Genomic DNA, 20,262 nt, shown 5'->3' with positions numbered 1-20,262 from the left:
AATAGAGATTGTGCTCAAGTAGGGATGTAAATCCTCTATGGACTGAGCTACGAGAAGCAAGTGCCAGCCTCTTACTGCTATATTACATTTTGAGAGGGATTTTGATGCTTGGCGTGGTAGTGCAGCATACCTGTGATGCTGTGTGATGCACAGACAGCCTGTGCTCGAGCCATGGTGGTTGAAGTGTGACAGCCTGAAAACACAAGTGTTCCAACACGGACTGCTGGGGTCAAAACAACAGCTGCTGGCACCAACCTTTCCCTCCAAAGGCACGGTCACCCTGTTGGCCATTTCATGACCTCTCTGAACACAGAGTCTGGTTTAGAAAGGAGACATTGTTTAATCTGCGCAGGGTGCAAGGCAGAAGTTTCCGCAAATCAAGCACCCCAAGGGGTAAAAAGTTCCATCTATTCTATAGTAAAATTTACATGAACACGCCTATATAATACATATTCTCCGCCTTCCTAATGCATATTTATTTAGGTGATGTAATCTTAGGTAATACCTGAAACCCAAAGTTCTTTTCTTCATTAGGCAAATTCTTTTATAGAAATTATCAGACGACATCAGTTACGTTTTCAAAAGGTGAGAAAATTCAGCCTGAAGACAGAAAATTCAGCTCGAAGACATCAACCCCACTAGCAGAGCCCCCTTGCCATGGGACACCCCGCAGTGCCTCCTTGGCTGGGGCTGACACTTTTCGTGGTGCCTTCCCCCCTCATCCCTTGCTTCACAGATGATGCCAAGTGGCTTCGCCACGTGAATGCTCAACGTTCATCACCTCTTGCTGAAGGAACAATGAATTTACAGCGATTATTGACAGCAGCCCCTGTCAGCTGCCAGCCCTGGGCGGTGACACACGCCGGTCGCTTGTGCTGCTTCTGCTGCTCGTTCGCTCGCGGGTTCAGCAGCGCAGAGCGGCGGCGCCGGACCAGAGCGGGGCCGGGGCCGGTGTCGGTGCCGCTGTCGCTGTCGGTGCCGGAGCCGCGGTGCCGGAGCCGCCCCGGGGCGGTGCCCGGCGCTCCCGAGCCTGCGCGGCGGCGGCGGCGGCCATGGAGGTGCAGGTGGCCCCGCTGCGGGCCTGGGACGATTTCTTCCCCGGCTCGGACCGCTTCGCCCTGCCCGACCTCAAGGACATCTCGAAATGGAACAACCGCGTGGTCAGCAACCTGCTCTACTACCAGACCAACTACCTGATGGTGGCCGCCGCGCTCGTCTCCATCGTGGGGTCAGTGCGCGGCCTCGCGGTGCGGCGGGGCAGGGCCGGCGGGCCGGGCCGGGGTGGGGTGGCCCCAATCCCCGGGCGGGGGGCTCTGCGACCCGGCCCGGTGCCACGGGAAAGCTCCCGGCCAGCCCCGGGCGGGATGTGAAAGTACAGGGGCGGGGGAGCTGCCTTTTCCCTTCCTCCTTTCCCCCTTTCCCCCCGTTTCCCCCCGTTTCCCCATACCCTCTTTCATTCCCCTTTTCTCTTCCCGTCCCTCCTTAAACCTCTGGTGTCGTTTAAAAATGTAGAGGCCTGGTTTACAGCCTCCCTTGGAGGGGGGACTCGGCAGCAGTCGGGTGTGTGATGTGTTGGTGGGGTCTGACCGGTCTGAGGGCTCCCTGTTATCCCCCTTTTCCATGCGCTGCCTCTCCAGCCCTGTGCCCAAGGCGGAGGCTGCGGACACCCCGCCTGGCAGAAGGCAGCGATGCTTGCAGTGCAGGATGTCGCTGTTCGCGGAAAACGGAGCCGCATCCCGCACAGCGGGGTCTGTGCTTCCTCCTGAACCTGCCCAGTGGGGCCGCTGAGGCTGGGACACGCTCAGCTTTGAATTTAAAGAAATGCATAGATCAATTCTGCTCTCTCTTACAGTTCTAAAGTAATGTTCAGGGCAAGCCATTCTTATTTCTGAGCTAGTTCATACTGTAAAATTTTGCTATAAAATTAATAAGGTATCCCTTTATTTCGTTTTGGTGGGCAGGATTGAGACCTTCAAGGTAGGACCATCTGCTGGTACAATGTTGTGTCACACCTAGCATTCCTGAAGGGAATTAGGAAGTAACCTTATAATCACCTTCTGAAACAAAGGCTATGTGACTCTTATTTCAGGTACTGCTCTAGGATATTTGGCCAGAAAGCTCTTAAGCAAGACATGCAGCAGAAACTGATGATTAAGATTTTAATATGGAAACTGGAATACTCACTCTTCTCAACAAAAAGTGCGCAAATGCTTAAATTGGAGAATTGCCCAGCCACTAGGCCAGAGTGGCTTTGGCTGAAGTACATCTTATCTCTTATGTTGCAGAGGCTTAAAATGATTCCCCTAAATCAATTTTTTTTTTTTTTTTTGGATAAGCATTCTGCATCCTGTTAGGGCTTCTGAAGCTGTTGACCCAGCATCTAAGTTGGTAAAGATTCTGTGGCTCACAAGGAGCTTTGACCTACCTGTGCTCTGTGGAAGGATAGGCTCAGAATCCTGCATTTTCTTCTTGATGCATATGATGGTTTCAGGTTCGGCATAGTGGCACAGGCTTTGTTCTTGTGGATTTTGGTGAGGATATGTTGCAGTGATCTTTACAGACTAGTAGACTGGCAAAATGAGACTTCCATGGTCTTGCTGTTCTTGCGCCACTTCGTTTTAGACTTCAGTGTTCATTACCATTGTTTAGCAGCACGATGCTGTAGCCAGCGCTTGATGAACAGGTAAAGCACAGTGTCCCTGGAAAGCAGGGGGATGCTCTTCTGCCCAACAAGGTGGGGAAAGAATGTAAACAATTTTGGTATCTCCAGCTGGAAAACAGGATGGCAGCGGCTTTTACTCACCCTCCTAAATTGCTCCTTTTGAACTCTTGATTGCTTTTCTTCAGATCAAGGGGGATTTGTCTCCCACTTATTTCCTACTAATGTGCTGAGGTGGGAGGTAGAGGAGGAGGAGGAGAGCCACAGAAGATGGAAACTAATATCAGAGCTGGAATTACAACATCTTAATATTGAGCGATAATGCTCTGTGTTTAAAACTTATGGATGAACAAGACCTGAAGTGGGATCTTTATCTCAAACATTTTTTTTATTGTATGTCTTAGAGTCTTTGGTATATGATGAATCTGATTCTTCTAACACAGAAGTAAAATTGAATGGGAGAAGAACTCTAAAGGAAATGGGATAATACCTCAATAGAGAAAAAAGTATCCATTTCTTTTAATAAAAATATTTTTCATTTGGCCAAACTGTGGCTTTGGGAGAAAGGTAAAGAAAGTTCTCCTGATAAATTTAAATTGATGACTAAGTTGTCTTGCACTTCATTCTATAATGGGCAGGAACCCTGAGTGATAAATGATGAATCATGGCTTTTTAGGAACTCCAGGGCTGTGTCCAGGCCTAAGGGCAGGATTGCTGGAACCACTAATGTAGTGGTCTTCCTGTGATCAAAACTAAACTTAGCCGATGACCAACTCTACCTGCTCTTAAACCATCTAATTATATAGACAGCCTTGAAATGCAAAGATAGTATTTTCAGCTGTTGCAGTACTTGGTAGCTGTGGTTGTGCTGGGCTGATACAGAAATTGTAGCCTAGAGCAGATACTGGAAATACAGTGCTTTTTGCCACAGCTTTAGTTTACTGCCCCACCTACAACAAAGCTGACTTCTGCAGTCTTTTACCTTCTCTCCACAAGGTATGGAATAACCTTACCATGACCATAGCAGAATTTTAATGGTCTTTACTGCATCGTGTCCCTGCCTTTCTCCCTCCATTTGCCTTCTCCCATAGCTACTGTTACCTGTAAATGAAGCTCTGTGCTTTGCAGTAATGCAGATTTTACTTTCAGCCGACAGGACTGGGTATAAAATAATAAATCAGTGAACAAGAAACTGAAACTCCTGATTTAGAGCCACAAATACAGGTAGCAGCCACACTCCCTCTTCCACACTCCCTCCCTGCAAGTTCCTTTAAGAAGGACTCTGGACTTGTCTGCTTTTTCTTTTTTTCCCCCTACAACTCTGTTGCAGTAGATTGCTGACAAAACCAAGATCTTGACAAAATTGTGCCCTTTCTCCCGATTATAGAGGAACTGGACTCACTGTTCTTACCCTGAGCCAGGACCCTGCCATTGTGAGTCCTGTATAACTTTTATTAAAATCAGGGCCTTCAGGGCCTCCCACATCTTGCAACTTCCCTCAAACAGTCAATTTGGTTAATAAGTGAAACTTGTCTGTTCTTCCACCTACTCCAACAAGGCCTCTCTGTCATGTAGTTCAAACTTAACTGCTTTAAATTAATGTAATTTCATCTAGGCTTTTGTTGCCATGTACTTGCTAAAAATTAGCTTCTAAATCTGACAGTTTTTAAAAAGCATGCTGAATTTCAGAGTGCTGCATCAGTGCTCATTCTGTCTTGGAATAATGTTCTCCTTGCAGCCTGAGGTTTGATGTCTCTTTCCTTTGCCACTTCTTTAAAACATCTACTCTCCATCTGTACAACCCCAGCAGTCAACAACTGTGTCATATTTTTTTTCCTTGTTTCTTCCCCAGACCACTACCTTAGCTGATGTCCTTGCAGTGATTCCCTTTGCTGAAACAAAGACTCCAGAGCAGCAAAATGTTAAGTTTCTCTCATGCCTGATGAAAGATTGAACGAGCAAAACACATAATTTTAAAACATGTTGCATAATAACATTTGTGCATAACTTCATAAAGGTCTGGTAGTTCTTCAGGCAGGAATCTGTCTCCTGTTCTCAAAGCCGTGCAAGTGAGCAACAATAGGTACAGAAGCATTGCTAAATCCATGGATGCTGAGGGCTATCCCCTGAGACAATGTGCTATTTATAATTTTATGTGTTACCTGTAGTTAGAGTTGTATACCCTCAGTGAAGCTCAGAGTATGGGGAGGGAGGAGGCAGAACTTCATCTTTCAAGTTATTTAAATTAATGCAAATGAGGAAGGAAGCATTTTAGTGCCCTAACCTGCCCAGTGCTTGGGCAGGGGTGGAGCAAAAGGCCTTTTAAGAGGGAATTTTCATGCTTATTTCAGCCTAACTGAGCTGGTCTAAATAAAAAAATGTTCTCAATGACTGCCAGTCTCAGCGCCTTTGTTCAGACTTGCCTGGTCACATGCGAAAGAAACAGATGTGACAGCAACTGCTGAATAATCACCCCAAGACAGTCATCTAAAATGGAGATGATAGGAGGATGGAGCTATCTTGCTTTTGCTTTTTATGTGGCCTATCCTATTTCTGGGCTCGTGCTGCCGGAGGCTACCTGTCTTGCACAGAGGATGTTCCTCACCAAGCTCTTTTTTCCCTATGCTACAGCTGTATGTCCTCCCCCTCTCCTGCTGTAAGGCTGTGCACAAGTGTGCAGGTATGAAACAACCTGACAAGAAGAGGTGATGTGATCACTCACTGCAAGCTGAGCTTCTTGTGTTTTCCTGCTCCTATGTGAGAACTCTCACCTGTCTCGTGATGCATGTAGGGCAGAGCCTAGAAATACGAATTTAGTTTAAAAAAAGAAAGTATTTCATCTTCATCTGTTTCTGCTGGCCAGGGGTAGCTGCCAGTACTTCTTCCCAAACACCCTGAGCATGTCTGCTCTCCTGAGGCTGCTTCCACCAATACAGAGTGTCCCGTGCCCCTGCTTGACACAGGACAATGCCGTGCAGGATGTTTCTTTTCATGTGTTTGTTTTCCCTGTCTCTACTTTGTATCTAGGCAGATGCTGAAGGAAGCCTGGTATCTGCAGGGCAGCAGGAAACTGAATCTGGGTGATGGCTTTTCCTTGTCACTTTGTCCCAGCTGTACTGGAGGTCACAGCATCCCACCGGGGTTGTACCTTGTCACCACAGAAAACAAAGAAGGTCATCCAGCCAGGGTGCTCTGGGCTGTTAGCACCCCCAAATGCTGTTAGTCTTGCCACGCTGACTGCTTTCAGGGTCAGAGAAGTTAGTGGGTTTTACATCCAACCCTGGAAGAGTTTTTCTTCCCCTAAGTCATCTGAACAGTGTAAACTCAAGTCACCATACCCTTGCCATGCTGATAGTTCTGTGCATTACATTCTTAGGTATTTGAGGTCTCATGAATCCCTGCTAAAGGGAATTATATTTAGAAAGTGTCTTGTAACATACTTAATGGCCGGTCACTTACCTTTTCTCTGGATCTCTGAAAGATTTCCAGCCTCCTTGCCTGAGCACAAATTTGTCCTCTTGTGTTCTGACCTCTGTATAAATCAGGCCAATATCGGTGTTGGTGGTTCAACAGTAAGGTGACTTCTAGAGCTGTTACACAGCTCTCTTTTTCCCCAGTCTGTGGTGTTCTAAAATTACATATCCCTGTTTTTTCCTTTTTAGTTTTTAGCTATTGTGTTATTGAGAGCAGCGTGCCAAGAGATCTGAGTGAAACTGGATAATGGAGTTCTGCTTTCCTGAAAAATGCCATTGTTGTAAAAGGATTTTCTATATATGAATTTCTAGGATAATCTTAGTGCTGTAAATTACGCTGTGGGCGAGTCAAGCAATAAAGGGTGCAAGCCAGCACTGTAATCACCAGTAGTGAAGTCTATGGACACATGGCTGATAATTTGAATACTGGTTTTCAGTGGCAACTGCAATCCCCATCTGTGTTCATGTGGCTCTGAATGCCTTCACTTGATACTTCTGTTCACTGTTCCCTTGTACACACTGGAATGCAGCCCACTTCAGAAAACATGTAATTCAAATCACTTGCCTCACAAAAGAGGGATCTTCTGAATGCATTCTCCCCTCACCCCACTTCATATCCCTTTCAGCCAGTCAGTTATACAGAACCTGTGCAATACCAGAAAGAAATGTAGAGCAGAGAAGTCTTTGGTCTCTTCCTTATAAGTAAGGAGGCATGGTTCTTCACCACCGGTTTCTGAAGTTGTAATAGGAGTAACGGGAAACGTAGGGATGATATGGCTTTGAGAGTATTTTCCAGGCACATGGAAAATGTAGAGTGGAGCTCTGCCTAGATCTTTGTTACTTCCAGGATTATCTTGTCCCTGTATTTTTAGCAACAAAAAATAGATTGCTGTGAGTTGTGTATGTAAGTCTGGCCATTTCAGCTCCAAGACAGCTGAGGTGTGGAGGTGAATTCTACTTTAAGACTCTCATATGTCCAGTAGTACATATATAACCCAGGCACCAGTGTGGTCCAGTCATGAGTCACCCTCCTCCTGCTGCAAAGGAGCAAGACAAAACTGATTTCTTTCCAGAGCAATGCCGTTCAGTTTTTCCAGCCTGGAAACTTTGGATTGACAATTCAGAGCTAAATATAATCTGGCTAGCTACAGGGAGTGACTCAAATGTAACAAGCAAGTCTGACCTGTTACCACTTCCAAAAAGCCCGATTGGCTTTTCAGCATGAGTAGCAGAAGCAGGTGGGGAACTACTCTGAATTTTAATCTTTTTATGTCCAGTTGTCCCATCTCCTCTTGGCACAACTGACTTGAAGAATCAAGAGCCAGTCCTTGCTCTGAAATAATTCTTGGGGGTTCTTCCTGCTCCAGGAAAATGCTCCCTAGCACTGCAGGTAGAGCACTGGCAGTACCAGTCCTGCAGCAGATTTCTTCTGCCTGGGCCGGATATGAAGCACAGACCACAAACCATAACATCCTCCTTGGCAGTGGGGAGGAGTGATGAATCACTGGGCCTGGTAGCTTTGGAGCAGCAGGATGAGCTGCAAAGTCTGCAAGAGTAAACCTTGAGCATGTCTGGCTTTATCAGGGTGGTGTCATGCTGCTGCCATAGTTGTAATAGCCCAGAGGCCTCAGCTGCTGTGTGGTCACATCAGTGCATGTATAAGCCAGAAAATTGGAATGCTCATGAATTCACATAACTTAATATTATGTAAGTGAAATACCATAGATCCTGAACTCTGTGTGAGTACAGAAACAAGCTCAGCAAAGTCATTGCTGAGAGCTTGATTCTGAACAAGCTCTAAATACTTGGGAAAGTGGTTTGAGCAGATGACGCTCTTGCCTTCTTCCAAAAAAGGGAGTTGCTGTTTATAGTCCAAAGCTGATCCATTCAATGGCTTGGTTTGCTTGGAAACTCTGATAACAGTAACAGAACACAAACCTCAGCAGTGACTCTTGCCAGGCCTGGCTCTTCTTCCTGTAAGGCCTTTATCCCATACTCCAGGTCCTTCTGACTCTCAGGCATCCTTGCTTGGGACTGGGCTTCCATCTGTTGTGCTGACAGTGGCAGGCTCCTTCTGCAGGTTCATACAGTTCTTTTGTTTGAATGTAAACCAATGAGAAGGTTTATTCAGAAATGAGAAATAGTGAACTAACTTCCTTTACTCGGTGTTCTACCTTTCCCATTTTGCAAACCCAGACAAGATACCATGAAGAGCTAGTTCATCTGAAGGCCTAGCCTGAGCCTGGTTTTGGTCATGTGAAGGGAGAAGATCAGTCAATGTTGTCTCCATCTTCTGTCTGGATATGCTAACTCTGGGTGTGATATCAAAAGAGTTGACTGCAGAGGTAGGAGGGGCCCTGGTAGGAAGTGCTTCTTTGATGACTTGCTGCAGAAACTCAGCATCCTAAGCTAAGCTCAGGAAGAGAACATAAAGACAAAGATTATCCAAATTCAGTGCTAAGGGTTCTTTGTTCAGTTGTACTTTTTACTTTAGCTCCTGTTAAAGACCTTGGTGAGGGACAGCAGAAACTGCCTTTTCAATGCCTTACCTTCCTAGTAACACTACCACTGAGCTGGCTGATCCTTTATGGACACAAGTCAGGAAGGTTGTAAAATTGAACTCTTTTTTGTTGTTGTTTCCTGTTTTTTCCAGGTTTCTGAGTCCCCTGAACATGCTCATTGGTGGCACTGTGGTGGTGCTGGTGTTCCTGGGGTTTGTGTGGATGTCACACAACAAGGATATACTCCGCAAGATGAAGAAGCAGTACCCAACCACGTTTGTCGTGGCCATCATGCTGTCTAGCTACTTCTTGATCTCCTACCTAGGAGATGTCATGGTGTTCATGTTTGGGATCACACTTCCTCTCCTCTGTAAGTGTTTGTTCCCTTCTCTGTGAGCTAGAGGTGTGTGACTTGAGCTTTCTCAAACAAGTCTGCAGAGTGTAAGTCAGCTGTTAACTTTGCTATCTCTGCTTAGATGGTCCCCAAACAGAATTGGGAGGGGACACAAAGCTGCACAAGCCATCTTTAGTGTTATTATTAAATGGGTACCTGTGGTACTTAAGCAGCCATTGATACGTCATCATCTTCTGAAGGTGCTGGGATGTGTCTTAAGTGCTGCAAGAACCATGCATTCCTTGGGCAGTAGCAACTAATGAGTGTGTTTCTGTCATGCAGTGATGTTTGTCCACGCTTCCCTGAGGCTCCGGAACATACAGAACAAGCTGCAGAACAAGATGGAGGGGATGGGTTTGAAGAAGACCCCGATGGGCTTCATACTGGATGCTCTAGAACAGCAAGAGGATAGTATCAACAAACTGGCTGACTACATATCTAAAGTGAAGGAGTAAGCAGCTGCAATGTGGCATTTCTGCCTGTTGCAGGAGTGTAGTTGCTATTTACTATTGTTCAAGCTTGCTTTCAGTTTATGTACAAAACAGGAAATGCATGTGGTACAGGTTAATAGTTGCAGGATACAGGTATTCCAAGGTCTTCAGGGCTCCTCTAAGAACATAAGAACAGCAACTCTTTTTCTATTGTATAGCAAAATGTTTTGGTGTTTACACAAACTCATACTAACTTAACCATGTTTGCTTGTCTCTTCTGCTGGGGGTAGAGGAGGGAGAGATGGAAACCTATGGAATGCAGTCTCTCAAACTGTCTTGTAGCAAATTGGTCTATTAAAGCAACATCCCTTTCATCTCAGTTCTAAAGTATTGCAGTTTAGCCAGGTTATGCTGGGTGGCACCTTCAGCCTGGTGATGCTCAGATGAGCTGAAGTGTATCAAAAGCAGGTATCTCTTGCATCCTCCAAATCCCTCCCTTGAGTGCTCTGTATTAGTTACCAGCTTAACTGGCACATGGTAAAACGGTGCAGTGCTTGTATGCAGTCTGGGTTCCCGTCCTCACCTCACAGCCGTCCTTCAGCAGCCATGGGACAGTCCAAGTAGCTGTAAGCATGAAGAGTATCCATGGCACTGCCTGCCCGTCCCAGTAACATTTATCTTCAGGCTCTCCGAAATCCTCATCTGTAGAACTGCTCCCTTCTGCAGGAGAGCCAAACTTCCTTGTGTACCAGCTAAACTCTGGCCAAGCGTGGGAGAAAAATAGATAGGTTGGATGAGCTGGGTTTCTACTCTGCTGATGTTTTTAAATACTGCTACTTTAGGACTTACCTGCTTTAGTCTGCACAGGCTGTTTGTAGATGGAGGTGTATGTGTGTTCTTGAGCGTGGGTCATCTTTTTCTTTCTTCTCACCCAGAATGCAAAGATACAGGTCAAACATGCATCTGTTGACTCTGTACTTCCAACACTCATCAAGGAATAAACTGGATTTCAGGTTTACAAGTAAAAGCAATAAATGTCAAGATACAATTTTTGAAAACCCATTCCAAATTCATGAAGATATTTGCCTGTTAAAACTCCTGATGTTGAAAGCAGTGTGGGGGATTCTTTTATATATACACAACTTAACTGCCAGCTCTGATGGAATCATCTTGATAACAGGAGCTTACCAACAACAGGGGGGAAAGTTGTCCAGGTGAGACTCCATTTCAAATATTCTTGCATTTCTCTTTTTTAACCAAGTAATTAATTTAACAAAAAAGCAAAGATCCTTGAAGTTGAAGCTTTTATGTAACTTGCCATGCTGTTTTCATAGTAAACTGTGTAGAAATCTGAACATGTCATTCCATTTAAGTGTTAAGGTGATCAGTATTTATCAAAAATGTCTGTATATTCCAGCTGAAGAGTCAATGGCCTGTTCCTCACTTGTAGCGCATGGTCTTTGTTTTTTGAAAACTGTTTCCACACCTAAAGAACATAGTAGCCTATGACTTCATCATTACAGTAGCATTTTAAAAACTGCACAGTTATGAAGAAAAATAAATTCTAATGGTTGGAAACTTGAGCTTGTGTCTGTGGTTGGGGTAGTGGGACATCCGCTGTCACCCTGCGGCTCGTGCCACAAGCCTGTGCTGGGGATTAAGCTGCTGGCTCTGACTGCTCTGTGTCTGTGTCAGCTTTGTTGAGGCCCAAGGGACCTCTGAGCTGAAATGTTACAGCCTTGCTCTTGCATCCTTAAAATGGCTGCTCTACAGAGGTGGAATACTTACGGTATTTGTTCATGCAGTTTTGGTCTCTTATATAACTCAGCTCTACTTAACTGGGATTTCACATGTCTGTTAATTACCTGAGAGGGATTTCTGCTTGTAGGATTACTGGGAGCTGTGCCTTGAGCAGTACTAGGAAGCCAGCTCTGCTGCAGTCAAACTAATGGTGTGATCTCTGTGTCTGCCTCCCTCCTCCTGTGATCACTGAGAGGCTGCTCGGTGGGAGAACATGGATCAGAGCAGGGATTCACAGGTCCTGCTCTATCCACCCTGGAAATTCATGTTTGGCAGCTTCTGGGTGTAGCAGTAATTGGTGCCTGGCAGCTTGAATTGGAGATTGTAAAGCACTATATTATATATTCTTTTGTGCTTTCCCTGTCCCAACTGCTGCAGTCTGAGCTGCACCAGCCTGGCCTTGAAGCCAGTCTGGAGAGTAGCGTGCTCCAAGAGCTTTCCTGGGGAGTTACTTGGTGCATTTGTCACTTGCTGCTGCGCTCCGTGCAAGGGCTTGGTTGCAAGTACCAAGCTTCTTCCTTTCCTACTACTCTCCTTTACAAAAAGAGGCCTGCAATGAAAATGGCTTCTGTTTTTTATGTCACTTCCTTCTTACATGATACTTTAAAGCTACTTGCTCTCTCCTGGGCAATACAGAAACCAGCTTTCCTGAGTTTGGGGCATTACATTTGCAAACAGAAGCAGAGCTGAGGAGCAGCTTTACAAGTTTGGAAGGTGGATATTGGAAAGAGACCAGGTGACAGGTACCAAAAGGACAAGAACAAATGAAAATTTGAACAAGTGATAGTAGAGACTACCTTAGATTCAAGAGATCCTGGACATTGCTGGTACTACAGGACTATTGAAATAAACATGGGAAGGGGGAGCAGGGTGGGATTGGGATTTAGCTGCCAAGGGAAGGTTGCTAAGAGTTACCACTCAGAGATTAACTCACCTGAAGGAAATCCTGCCAGGAGCTACAAAGCTGTGCCTTTGGATCAAGTAGCTACAGGAAGGCAGGGGAGCTGCATTTTAGCACAGGGAAAGCCTTTCTTCTTTCCCTATGCCTTATAGCTTTAAAAAACAAAGAAAAAAAAACCCAGAACAATTGGTCTCTTGTGTATGTTTTTCACAAGAGTGTGACTTACCTGTAGCTGCTTTACAAGAAGGACAGCAGAAGAATTTAATATGATTATACAGAGGGAGGAGAAAAAAAATTCACAAAAATATTAAGGAAAAACTAAGTTGTATATATACAGGTTTTACCCTTTCAAATCCAGCCCTGCCAGGATGTGACATGCTATTCACACATCATACTAGGAGGAATTAGGAGTTTCTTAAACCCTTGGACAAAAGGTAAGACTCATCCTCCTGCCACAAGAACAGTGTGGAGAGAGACCTAAAATGGCATTTCAGTGCTCTCCAAGGTGGCTGCAATTAAGGATTACAGTAAGACAGAGGTGAATCAGGGGGAATGAACATCACAGCTCTCAAAGCAGTGCGTGGCATCATCTTTTATATGCTGATCAGGTACAATACCCACTAGACATTGTTCTGAAATGGAGGGAGCTTGAAATGTGTTTGTTGTACCAGAGCAGTCATTCTGTCTGTGAGCGCTTTGTTAGCGATGGAAGTGCTGCACACATCTTACAGAGAGAGCTTTATTTCATTTCTGTTTCCTTAGCCTAAAAAATGAAGCCGTATACATGGAAACCAAATACATTTCTCATGGACAAGAGAGTAATAAAGTAGCATATGTGTGAAAAGAAAGATAAGATAAGGCACAGTGTGTTCCTGCAGAATCTGGCAGCAGAAGGACAACGTGGAAGCAAAATAGTTCGCTGACAAGCTAGAAAGACAAGGTTATTGATGCCTCTGAGAAAATACTCCCACAACACACTGAAGCCTCAAATCCACTTGGCAGACAGATGGCAGCAGGATTGTTTGATACCTGATGGAAATGCTTAGCACTGACTTTTCCCATGCCAGCTGTTTTCACCACACTTAACAAGTGTGTATCGCAGGCTTTGTTCCCAAAGAGTTGAATATACCACCTGGGTTCTGCAGAAAACATCTGCTGGAACAGTTGTAAGCAAAACTTGAATAGTCCTTATTCCAAGTTGTTTTCTTCAGGTCAGTCTGGTCTCTCACTCCAGCTGCTTTGGCAACGGCACCTGGGCAAGGACATGTAGTACTAGGAGGAGGAAATTTCTTAGTCTTATTTACCAAGCCAGTTTAGTCTAATACAAACCCTCAGAAACTAAAAATATAACAGCTGGGAACTCCAAAGAGCTCTGGTTGGGAGCTCTCTTTTGTTTGTAATGCCCCACTCAATGTTTGCAATGCTTAAGGTCCAGGAAATCAATTTGAAGGCATTTAGTCCCACCACGGAGAGAACAAACACCGTGGCTCAGCCAAGCAGTAAAGCTCCATTTTAAAAATGAAGCTGAGGGAATTGAGGCAAATAAGGAGTTACCAATATCATGCAGGGCGGCGAGAATAACACCCTAATGCCCAAATCCAAGCCAAGTGGTCTGATAACACATGCCAAAAAAGAACCAACCCAAAAAATCCCCAAACAATCCACCAAAACATACCTCCCCAAGCCCCCAACACACGTGTCCATCATTTCATTTTTCCATGGGCTGTGATAGCAGTTGTTACCTGGCACACTTAGGATGCACCATGAATTAATCCCTCTGCCTCTAACCCCACAGCTCGCATGGATAAAATCCTCACGATGGCTTTGGGGGGAGTGGCTGGGGTTCAGTGTCACTTCTGGCACCCAGCAGCACGCGGGTTTCTCAATCATTGCCATGCAAAAGAAGGGCTGTGCCTGGCAGAGAACAGGTGCCATTGTCCTCCACCTTCCTGAGAGCTGGGAAGGCAGCAGGTCTACGGCAGTGAAGGACCAACCTGCTGTCACCAGCACAGTTTGTGAGCTTTCCACAAGCAGGTCTTGTTGTCTGGGATGTGGAACTGAAGTCCAAATCCTAGATTGGCCTAGAAAGGCCAGAAATGCCCTGAGGAGAGACCCTGGCTGCAGCCAAGTTGGACTGGCCAGCAGAAACTCAGAACCCCAAAACTTGCCTAGGGGACAGAGTGTTCAGGGTAATCCTGGACCAGGATCCGAGGTCACTGCAGGACCTGCCCATGACAAAATATCAGGACAAACTACTCTCTGGAATTACTGAGGAAATAATTATTTCTTTGTAGGTATAAATGAAAGCAAAATTAGGACCACTATATTAAAATGTCAAAATTGAAAGAAAAAATAATGACGAAATACTACTTGACCATTTTTAATCACAGGGGATTTTCTGTCCTCTTCCTCAAGCCTTGGCAGCACAAACAGGCATCAAGCTACAAATACATCAGCCAGTTTTTAGGATGTCTTGAATTATGGTACAACGCAAGAGAATATAACAGGCCAGGAGAGCAAGAGGTTAAATATGGTGGCCAGCATTTTGAGAAGAGGCCTGTGAATTTGGTACCCAAGTAAGAGCAACCCCAAGAGGCAGTTTTCAGTTTTGGACTTGCATTCTCTAAGTCAGGATGATGTTGAGCTCATTTGAATTGACCACTGAGCCAATTTTCAGTGGCAAAGATTTACTTGAAAACAAATATAAAATCCCCCACAGTACCACTACTTTCTTCCCATAACCTTGCTCCATCCTCTCTGCTGGTGGATCTAATTTCTTTTTTTCCTGTTAGCACTAGAATTTTGCGATTGGTCTAAATAAGGACAGGAAAAGAGTGAGCAGCAAAGGATCACTAAAAGAATACGGTCCTTGTTACTGGGTGAGGCAGGAGCAGGAGCAGGGCTGCAGATTTTGAGTCCAGGCTGGACTTCAGTGTTGGCCAAGTGACAATCCTCTCTTGTGTAAAGTGAGGGCTAAGGAAAAATGCAGCTATTGAAGAGAGAAACATGGGGCTCATGGGGGACTAGTGTGAAAAAAAATACCTGTTGTACTCCTGAAACAACCATCTCATAATAGCATGTGCCTGTCATAACTAATACACTATTACAAGTATCATAACATTGATTTTCTGTGGGTTTGTTCACACCCTGAGTGAATTTCCTTTCTTTTGCCTTGTGGATGCAGACAGGGATGCACAAGGCTGCAGCCTTGGTGCTTGCTGCGAGTTCCCTGTGCAAGCCATACCTCAGTGCTGCTGGAAAACAACCACCTGCATCCCAGGAGTGGCAGCCTGACACAAGAGTGATGGTGCCATGTGCAGGTGCATTTGCCAGCCCCACCAATGCCCGGCATTCCCAACCAGAGCTCAGAGCACAGCAGGTGGATGCCATTCCCTCCCCTCACTGCCACCACTCCACGCTTACCGGCTTGAGGTACGCGACATTGCTCTGACGGATGTCATTGAGGAGCTGATCTCTCGGGGTTATTTCCACCAGGGGAGGTGGTCTTCTCCTGGGAATTGGTTTAAGCGTTTTGATGACGTCTTTGAGGTTGGTTTTCTCAGCGGGCTCCACGTGCTCCGGCATGCGGGGTTTGCGCTGAATCTTCTTCAGCTTGATCACTTTGAAGTTGATGGGTTTCTCTCTGCACGGCTGCTCAGGTGCTGGCGGCCTCATGTTCTCCTGCCTTTTGCTCAGTGACACAGCAGCAGGGATGGGTGGTTTGGGGGCTTGTGGGGGCTCCTGCATCCTCAGCTGGGGCAGCGGTCCCCCCAGCATTTCCCACATCCCGGGAGGCAACCCAAGTCCGTTTTCCAGCATCGCTATCAACTCTTTCTGCTCTTTCATTTGCTGCTGCCTTTGCCCCTCTTGCCTCTTTTGCCTCTGCTTGTCCAGGTTCCTGCTGAGCAGGTTGGTCACCACCATCCTGGGCCCCGGCAGTTCGAAGTGATAGCCCATTTTAAGGAGGGTGGTGTTGGCTTTCAGCAGCCTGGCAATCTCCATCTCTGCCTGGTGGCCCAGCAGGCCCCTCTGGTTGTGGAAGCGGAGCTCCGTCAGTGTCTCGTTGTACTGCAGGCAGCGCATGATGGCAACAATCCCTTTGCCAGAGATGAAGTTGGAATCGATGTTCAAGGTGGTGATGTTCCTATTCTCCCTCAGCATGTTGGCCAGGGCAAACGCCACACTGTCATCAGCTCCTACATTGGCCAAGCTGAAAGTTTTTATGTTCTTATTCTTTTTCATAGCATTGACAAAATCTATCAGCATTTCTTTGGGGATGTTTTCTATGTTGTTCAGGTTGAGCTCTTTCATGTCAGGGTTGTTTTTTCGGACTTTGTCCAAACTGTCTTCTAAATTGGTTTGATTTCCTGAAGGCCTGGCACTTAGCTTCATGAAGCTGGTATCCAGCGCTAACTTTTGGGGGATGTTCAATTTTGATATGTTCAATTTTGATATTTTCTTTTCATTTTCCTTAGGCTTTTCTTTGATTTCTCCTGGTTCTGTACCAGGCTTCTGATTTATCTGGTTGCTGTGACTGTTCTCATTGGTGTAATTCTCCTTTGTTTCCAATTCAGTCTCACTTTCTTCCTCCTCCTCCTCCTCCTCTTCATCATCTTCCTCTTCCTCCTCTGCTTCTTCTTTCTCATCCTCCTCCACCACTCTCTCCTTATCACTCCCATCTTTCTTTGCCTCCCCAGATTGTTTTCTTGAGTCAGACACATGCTCATTTTGGTAATGTCTCTCTTTTCCCTCTGTTCCTGGCATCCTCGCACCAGCCACCTTGCCACTGCTGCCAGCCTCTCCTTCCATCTCCGCAGCACTTCTCTGAGGAAGACAAAACCTCACAGCTGAAATACCTGCAAAACATCTTTGTTGCAATAACTTTCTGCTCAAATAAACACGTAGCAGCTGGATTTAGATCCCTCTATGCCCATACAATAGAGAATAATCCTTAAAAGTGTCATTGCTGTAAGCTCAGGCTGCAGCAGCTTGCTTGGGAACACAGGAACAATTTGTTCCTAAAGAGGCTGCAAACCAGTTTCTCATCTTTGCCTATAAAATTAAGTCCTGACAGTTAAATCTTGAATATATTTAATGATATGTTAAGATGGTCTTTGAACCCCTGTGGGGGTTAAGAGTCTCAGATCCAAAGTCTCTTTCTGGATTTAGTGTAATCTTTATAATTTCTTTGACAAGAGAGAAAGTTTCCTTCATATGCCTCAAAGCAAAGTGAACCACTGATGGTTTGCTCAGCCCAAGGAGGAGTGGAGAGGGCACATTGTGGCCGCTGTGGAATCATCCAGCACAAGGGACAACAAGGCTGCCTGCTCTGGCACCTAAGTGCATCACACCTAAGGCAGCACCTCACTGAAGATAAAATATTTGCTCAGTTTGGAGTCCAGAGGTAAGAAACCAGCCCCTGCACAAAGCAGTTGCAGGACAGTGAGGCTTCTACCATCCAAATAAATTAGCTGCAAACATCTACCAATTCCAGAGACACTCCTAGCTGAGATTTTTCTTTGTCAAGCATCTTCTTGCAAGTGGTTCCTCCATCACAGAGAAATGCTAATAAAGCACTAATAAAATCGAGCTCTTTCCCTGAGATTTGCACTACTTCAAGCAGGACAGTGTCATGGCTTGTGGCACACCCAAAGTCAGACAAAATGGTCCCAGTCACTTCTGCTGCCCTTTGGTGTGGCGGTTAATGGGTTTGGTATGGGGATTGCTCGACCAGCTGTGAATGCAGCAGCCAGCTCCACACCCAGATTTCAGATTTAACCTCAGAATTGTTTAAAGAATTGTTTCTTTGAGCCTGAAAGTGTTGCAAAAGGAGAAAAGCCCCACAGATTTCCCCTGGTCTCCAAAGGCAGCCCATGAAACCTGCCCTGGGAAGTCTGTGATGTACCACATTGGTGTGCACTAGCAAACCACTGGTATTTAAAACAAAAATAAAATAAATCAGTTACCTCGAGTTTACTTAGGTTCAAGTACGGATGTGTTTCATCTGGCCAAGTTTCAATTCTATTAACCTATTTTTAAGTGTAGCGCTCATCCTGAAAGATGTCTAAGTATGACCTTAACTTTATTTCAAAGTCATGGGGATAGTCAAAAAAATTTAAGCACTGTATTGAGTAGGGTTGAACTAGTTCACAGAGTCTGCATGCTTGGTTGTTAGTGAATGTTTTGATGCCATGATGATTCTTGTCTTTTCTTTTATACCCCTTTTACACCTTTTTACAACTTCTGTATTCTTAGTGCTTTTTCCCTACATTCTTGGACTTGTTTGTCAAGCTAGGAGACTCAACATTTTAGAAGTTCGTAGCTGGGGATCAGCCCCAGACCCCAAGGTCCTCTCCAGAACACATTCTGTAAACTAAGATAGAACCATCCAGGGGAAGGTTCCTTGGGGAGAGGGGCTCACTCGAGCCTCTCATTGGGGAATCTTTGATAGATGTGCTAATTAGTAACACCTATAATGTTATACCAGATCTATCATGTGTGTGCACTGAGGTGTGCATTTTATCATTAAAATAAATACAAAGGTAAAATCTCTTTTTCCCCTTCTAACCATGTTTGACTCTTGATTTTAAGACCAGGAAAAGGCATCAGTTTCCCCCTGTTAAAATACAGTGGTTTGGGATTTTTCTCCAGTATGTCATTAAATTCTGTCAATTAATTTAATTTAATATGTCTGATTAATATAGTCTTCAATGGAAAAGCAACATGGTGTTCTTCCATATTCAAAGTCAAACAAATTAGAGTTACATCCTCCAAAACTGATCTTGTCACAATTTCTTAGTGATTTGCTTTACTCAAATCAGAATTAGGATTTTCTTCTATTAAAAAGCTTAAGTAAATATTTGGGAAAAGCAATTAAAAAATTACTAACCCCGAGATCAGTCCAAGCTGGATTCTATCACTGATGAGGCTTTTAGGATTAATCTAAATTTTTTTGTACTCTACCTTACGTAAGGGACAGAAGCAGAGGAAGGTTAAGGTATTAAAGCTGTACACCAGATCCCACTGCTGATGCATAATAAATATTTGTGATTTTTTGCTTGTTACCTCAGAGGGCAAGAGGGTGACGGGAACTCTCTCATCCTCCAGCATGCGTCTGGATGCCTTCTGCCAGTACAGGTAGTCAACCAGGGACCTGTGGTCGAAGTTCCCTGTGGGGGGTTTCTCCGTCTGATCCCTCTGTATCATCCCAATTGGAACTTCAGGGTCTGGGGCCATGACTTCCATCTCACTCTGCAGCTCCTTTAGCTCCTCAGGGGACAGGTTTGCCAGGATTTCATCTTCATCGATGTCCTCAGGACACACGTCTTCATCAGAGTTTTGGCCGAGTTCAGACATGTTCGTTCTTGCCTCCTTCCTCTAATACTTTTTGAACCTAAAGAGAAAGATAAATTTAAAAGGATTTTCTTCTCTTTCCCCCTCACTAGCAGTAGTTGATCCAGTTAAATCGACAAGTTCATGTTTTGGTCATGAGCTGTGGCAGCTCCCAGGCTCAGTGCGGGAGACAGCCCGTGCAGCTAAGTCTATATTAAGCTGCACTTGGCTGGATAAGGAGAATTTATGGCAATGCTCCATTTTCAGCAACCTGTCAGCTGTGCAAACCCTTCTGACATTTCAGTGCAGCTGGTGTGTCCCCCACTGAGGGAGGCAGGAGACGGACATGTTCCAGAGGATTCCCAGGACACTGCACCACTTAGGGCTTCTCCCCATGCTGGAATGGCTGGAGGAGGAGGATGGAGGGACATTAGTGGTACCTGTGAGATGTGCAGGTGAAATCCTGCCTCTGGGAAGAATCAGAAAGGTCTCCATATCCATAACATATCCAATCTATCTCCAAAGGGCTGAAGACCACAGGCCCTGCACTGCCTTTGGCCAGGTCTAAGCCCTGACTGACCATCACAGGTGGTTTTGGTGTGACTGCAGCCCCCTCAGCTGGTGACCTCTCCTAGGCCTCACATCCTGGTTAGAGGAAAGTCCTCCAAGGTGGAAAAAGGCAGGTAGAGTTGGTACAACAAGCACCTTGTGCCTGGGGACAGGTCCATACAAGGATGGGCACCAGCCCTTTGAACCAGCCTGAGTGCTCCC

The 20,262-nt window shown here is 45.4% G+C and overlaps 2 protein-coding genes across 2 annotated transcripts; one reads left to right on the top strand and one right to left on the bottom strand.

Moving 5' to 3' along the window:
* Nucleotides 1-989: 989 nt before the first annotated feature.
* On the top strand, nt 990-11,041 carry ARL6IP5 (ADP ribosylation factor like GTPase 6 interacting protein 5). The gene is made up of 3 exons (XM_042014287.1): nt 990-1,228; nt 8,786-9,003; nt 9,310-11,041. The coding sequence occupies exons 1-3, from the start codon at nt 1,053-1,055 to the stop codon at nt 9,480-9,482; spliced, it is 567 nt and encodes a 188-aa protein (XP_041870221.1). The 5' UTR covers nt 990-1,052; the 3' UTR covers nt 9,483-11,041.
* A 1,843-nt stretch (nt 11,042-12,884) lies between these two features.
* LMOD3 (leiomodin 3) lies at nt 12,885-19,857 on the bottom strand. The gene is made up of 3 exons (XM_042014273.1): nt 19,225-19,857; nt 15,583-16,983; nt 12,885-13,411 (listed from the first exon to the last, which is right to left on the bottom strand). Exons 1-3 carry the CDS (start codon nt 19,513-19,515, stop codon nt 13,385-13,387), a joined length of 1,719 nt encoding a protein of 572 aa, XP_041870207.1. The 5' UTR covers nt 19,516-19,857; the 3' UTR covers nt 12,885-13,384.
* Nucleotides 19,858-20,262: the final 405 nt, after the last annotated feature.

This window comes from Corvus kubaryi, unplaced genomic scaffold (genome assembly GCF_017639235.1).
Source record: "Corvus kubaryi isolate FWS band 111438036 unplaced genomic scaffold, C.kubaryi_AGA036_p1.0 136, whole genome shotgun sequence".
Lineage (NCBI taxonomy): Eukaryota > Metazoa > Chordata > Aves > Passeriformes > Corvidae > Corvus > Corvus kubaryi.
The sequence above is the reverse complement of the archived record's forward strand: the minus strand, read 5'-3'. Positions and strand labels throughout refer to the sequence as shown.

What these genes read in the sequence shown, in the direction of transcription:
- LMOD3 (XM_042014273.1), bottom strand. Translation starts at nt 19,515, where the DNA reads ATGTCTGAACTCGGCCAAAACTCTGATGAAGACGTGTGTCCTGAGGAC. An exon ending in TCACCCTCTTGCCCTCTGAG is followed by an intron (nt 16,984 to 19,224) that starts GTAACAAGCAAA and finishes TGTCTTCCTCAG; the next exon opens with AGAAGTGCTGCGGAGATGGA. An exon ending in ATGTCGCGTACCTCAAGCCG is followed by an intron (nt 13,412 to 15,582) that starts GTAAGCGTGGAG and finishes GTCCTTGCCCAG; the next exon opens with GTGCCGTTGCCAAAGCAGCT.
- ARL6IP5 (XM_042014287.1), top strand. Translation starts at nt 1,053, where the DNA reads ATGGAGGTGCAGGTGGCCCCGCTGCGGGCCTGGGACGATTTCTTCCCC. An exon ending in GCGCTCGTCTCCATCGTGGG is followed by an intron (nt 1,229 to 8,785) that starts GTCAGTGCGCGG and finishes TGTTTTTTCCAG; the next exon opens with GTTTCTGAGTCCCCTGAACA. An exon ending in GATCACACTTCCTCTCCTCT is followed by an intron (nt 9,004 to 9,309) that starts GTAAGTGTTTGT and finishes TCTGTCATGCAG; the next exon opens with TGATGTTTGTCCACGCTTCC.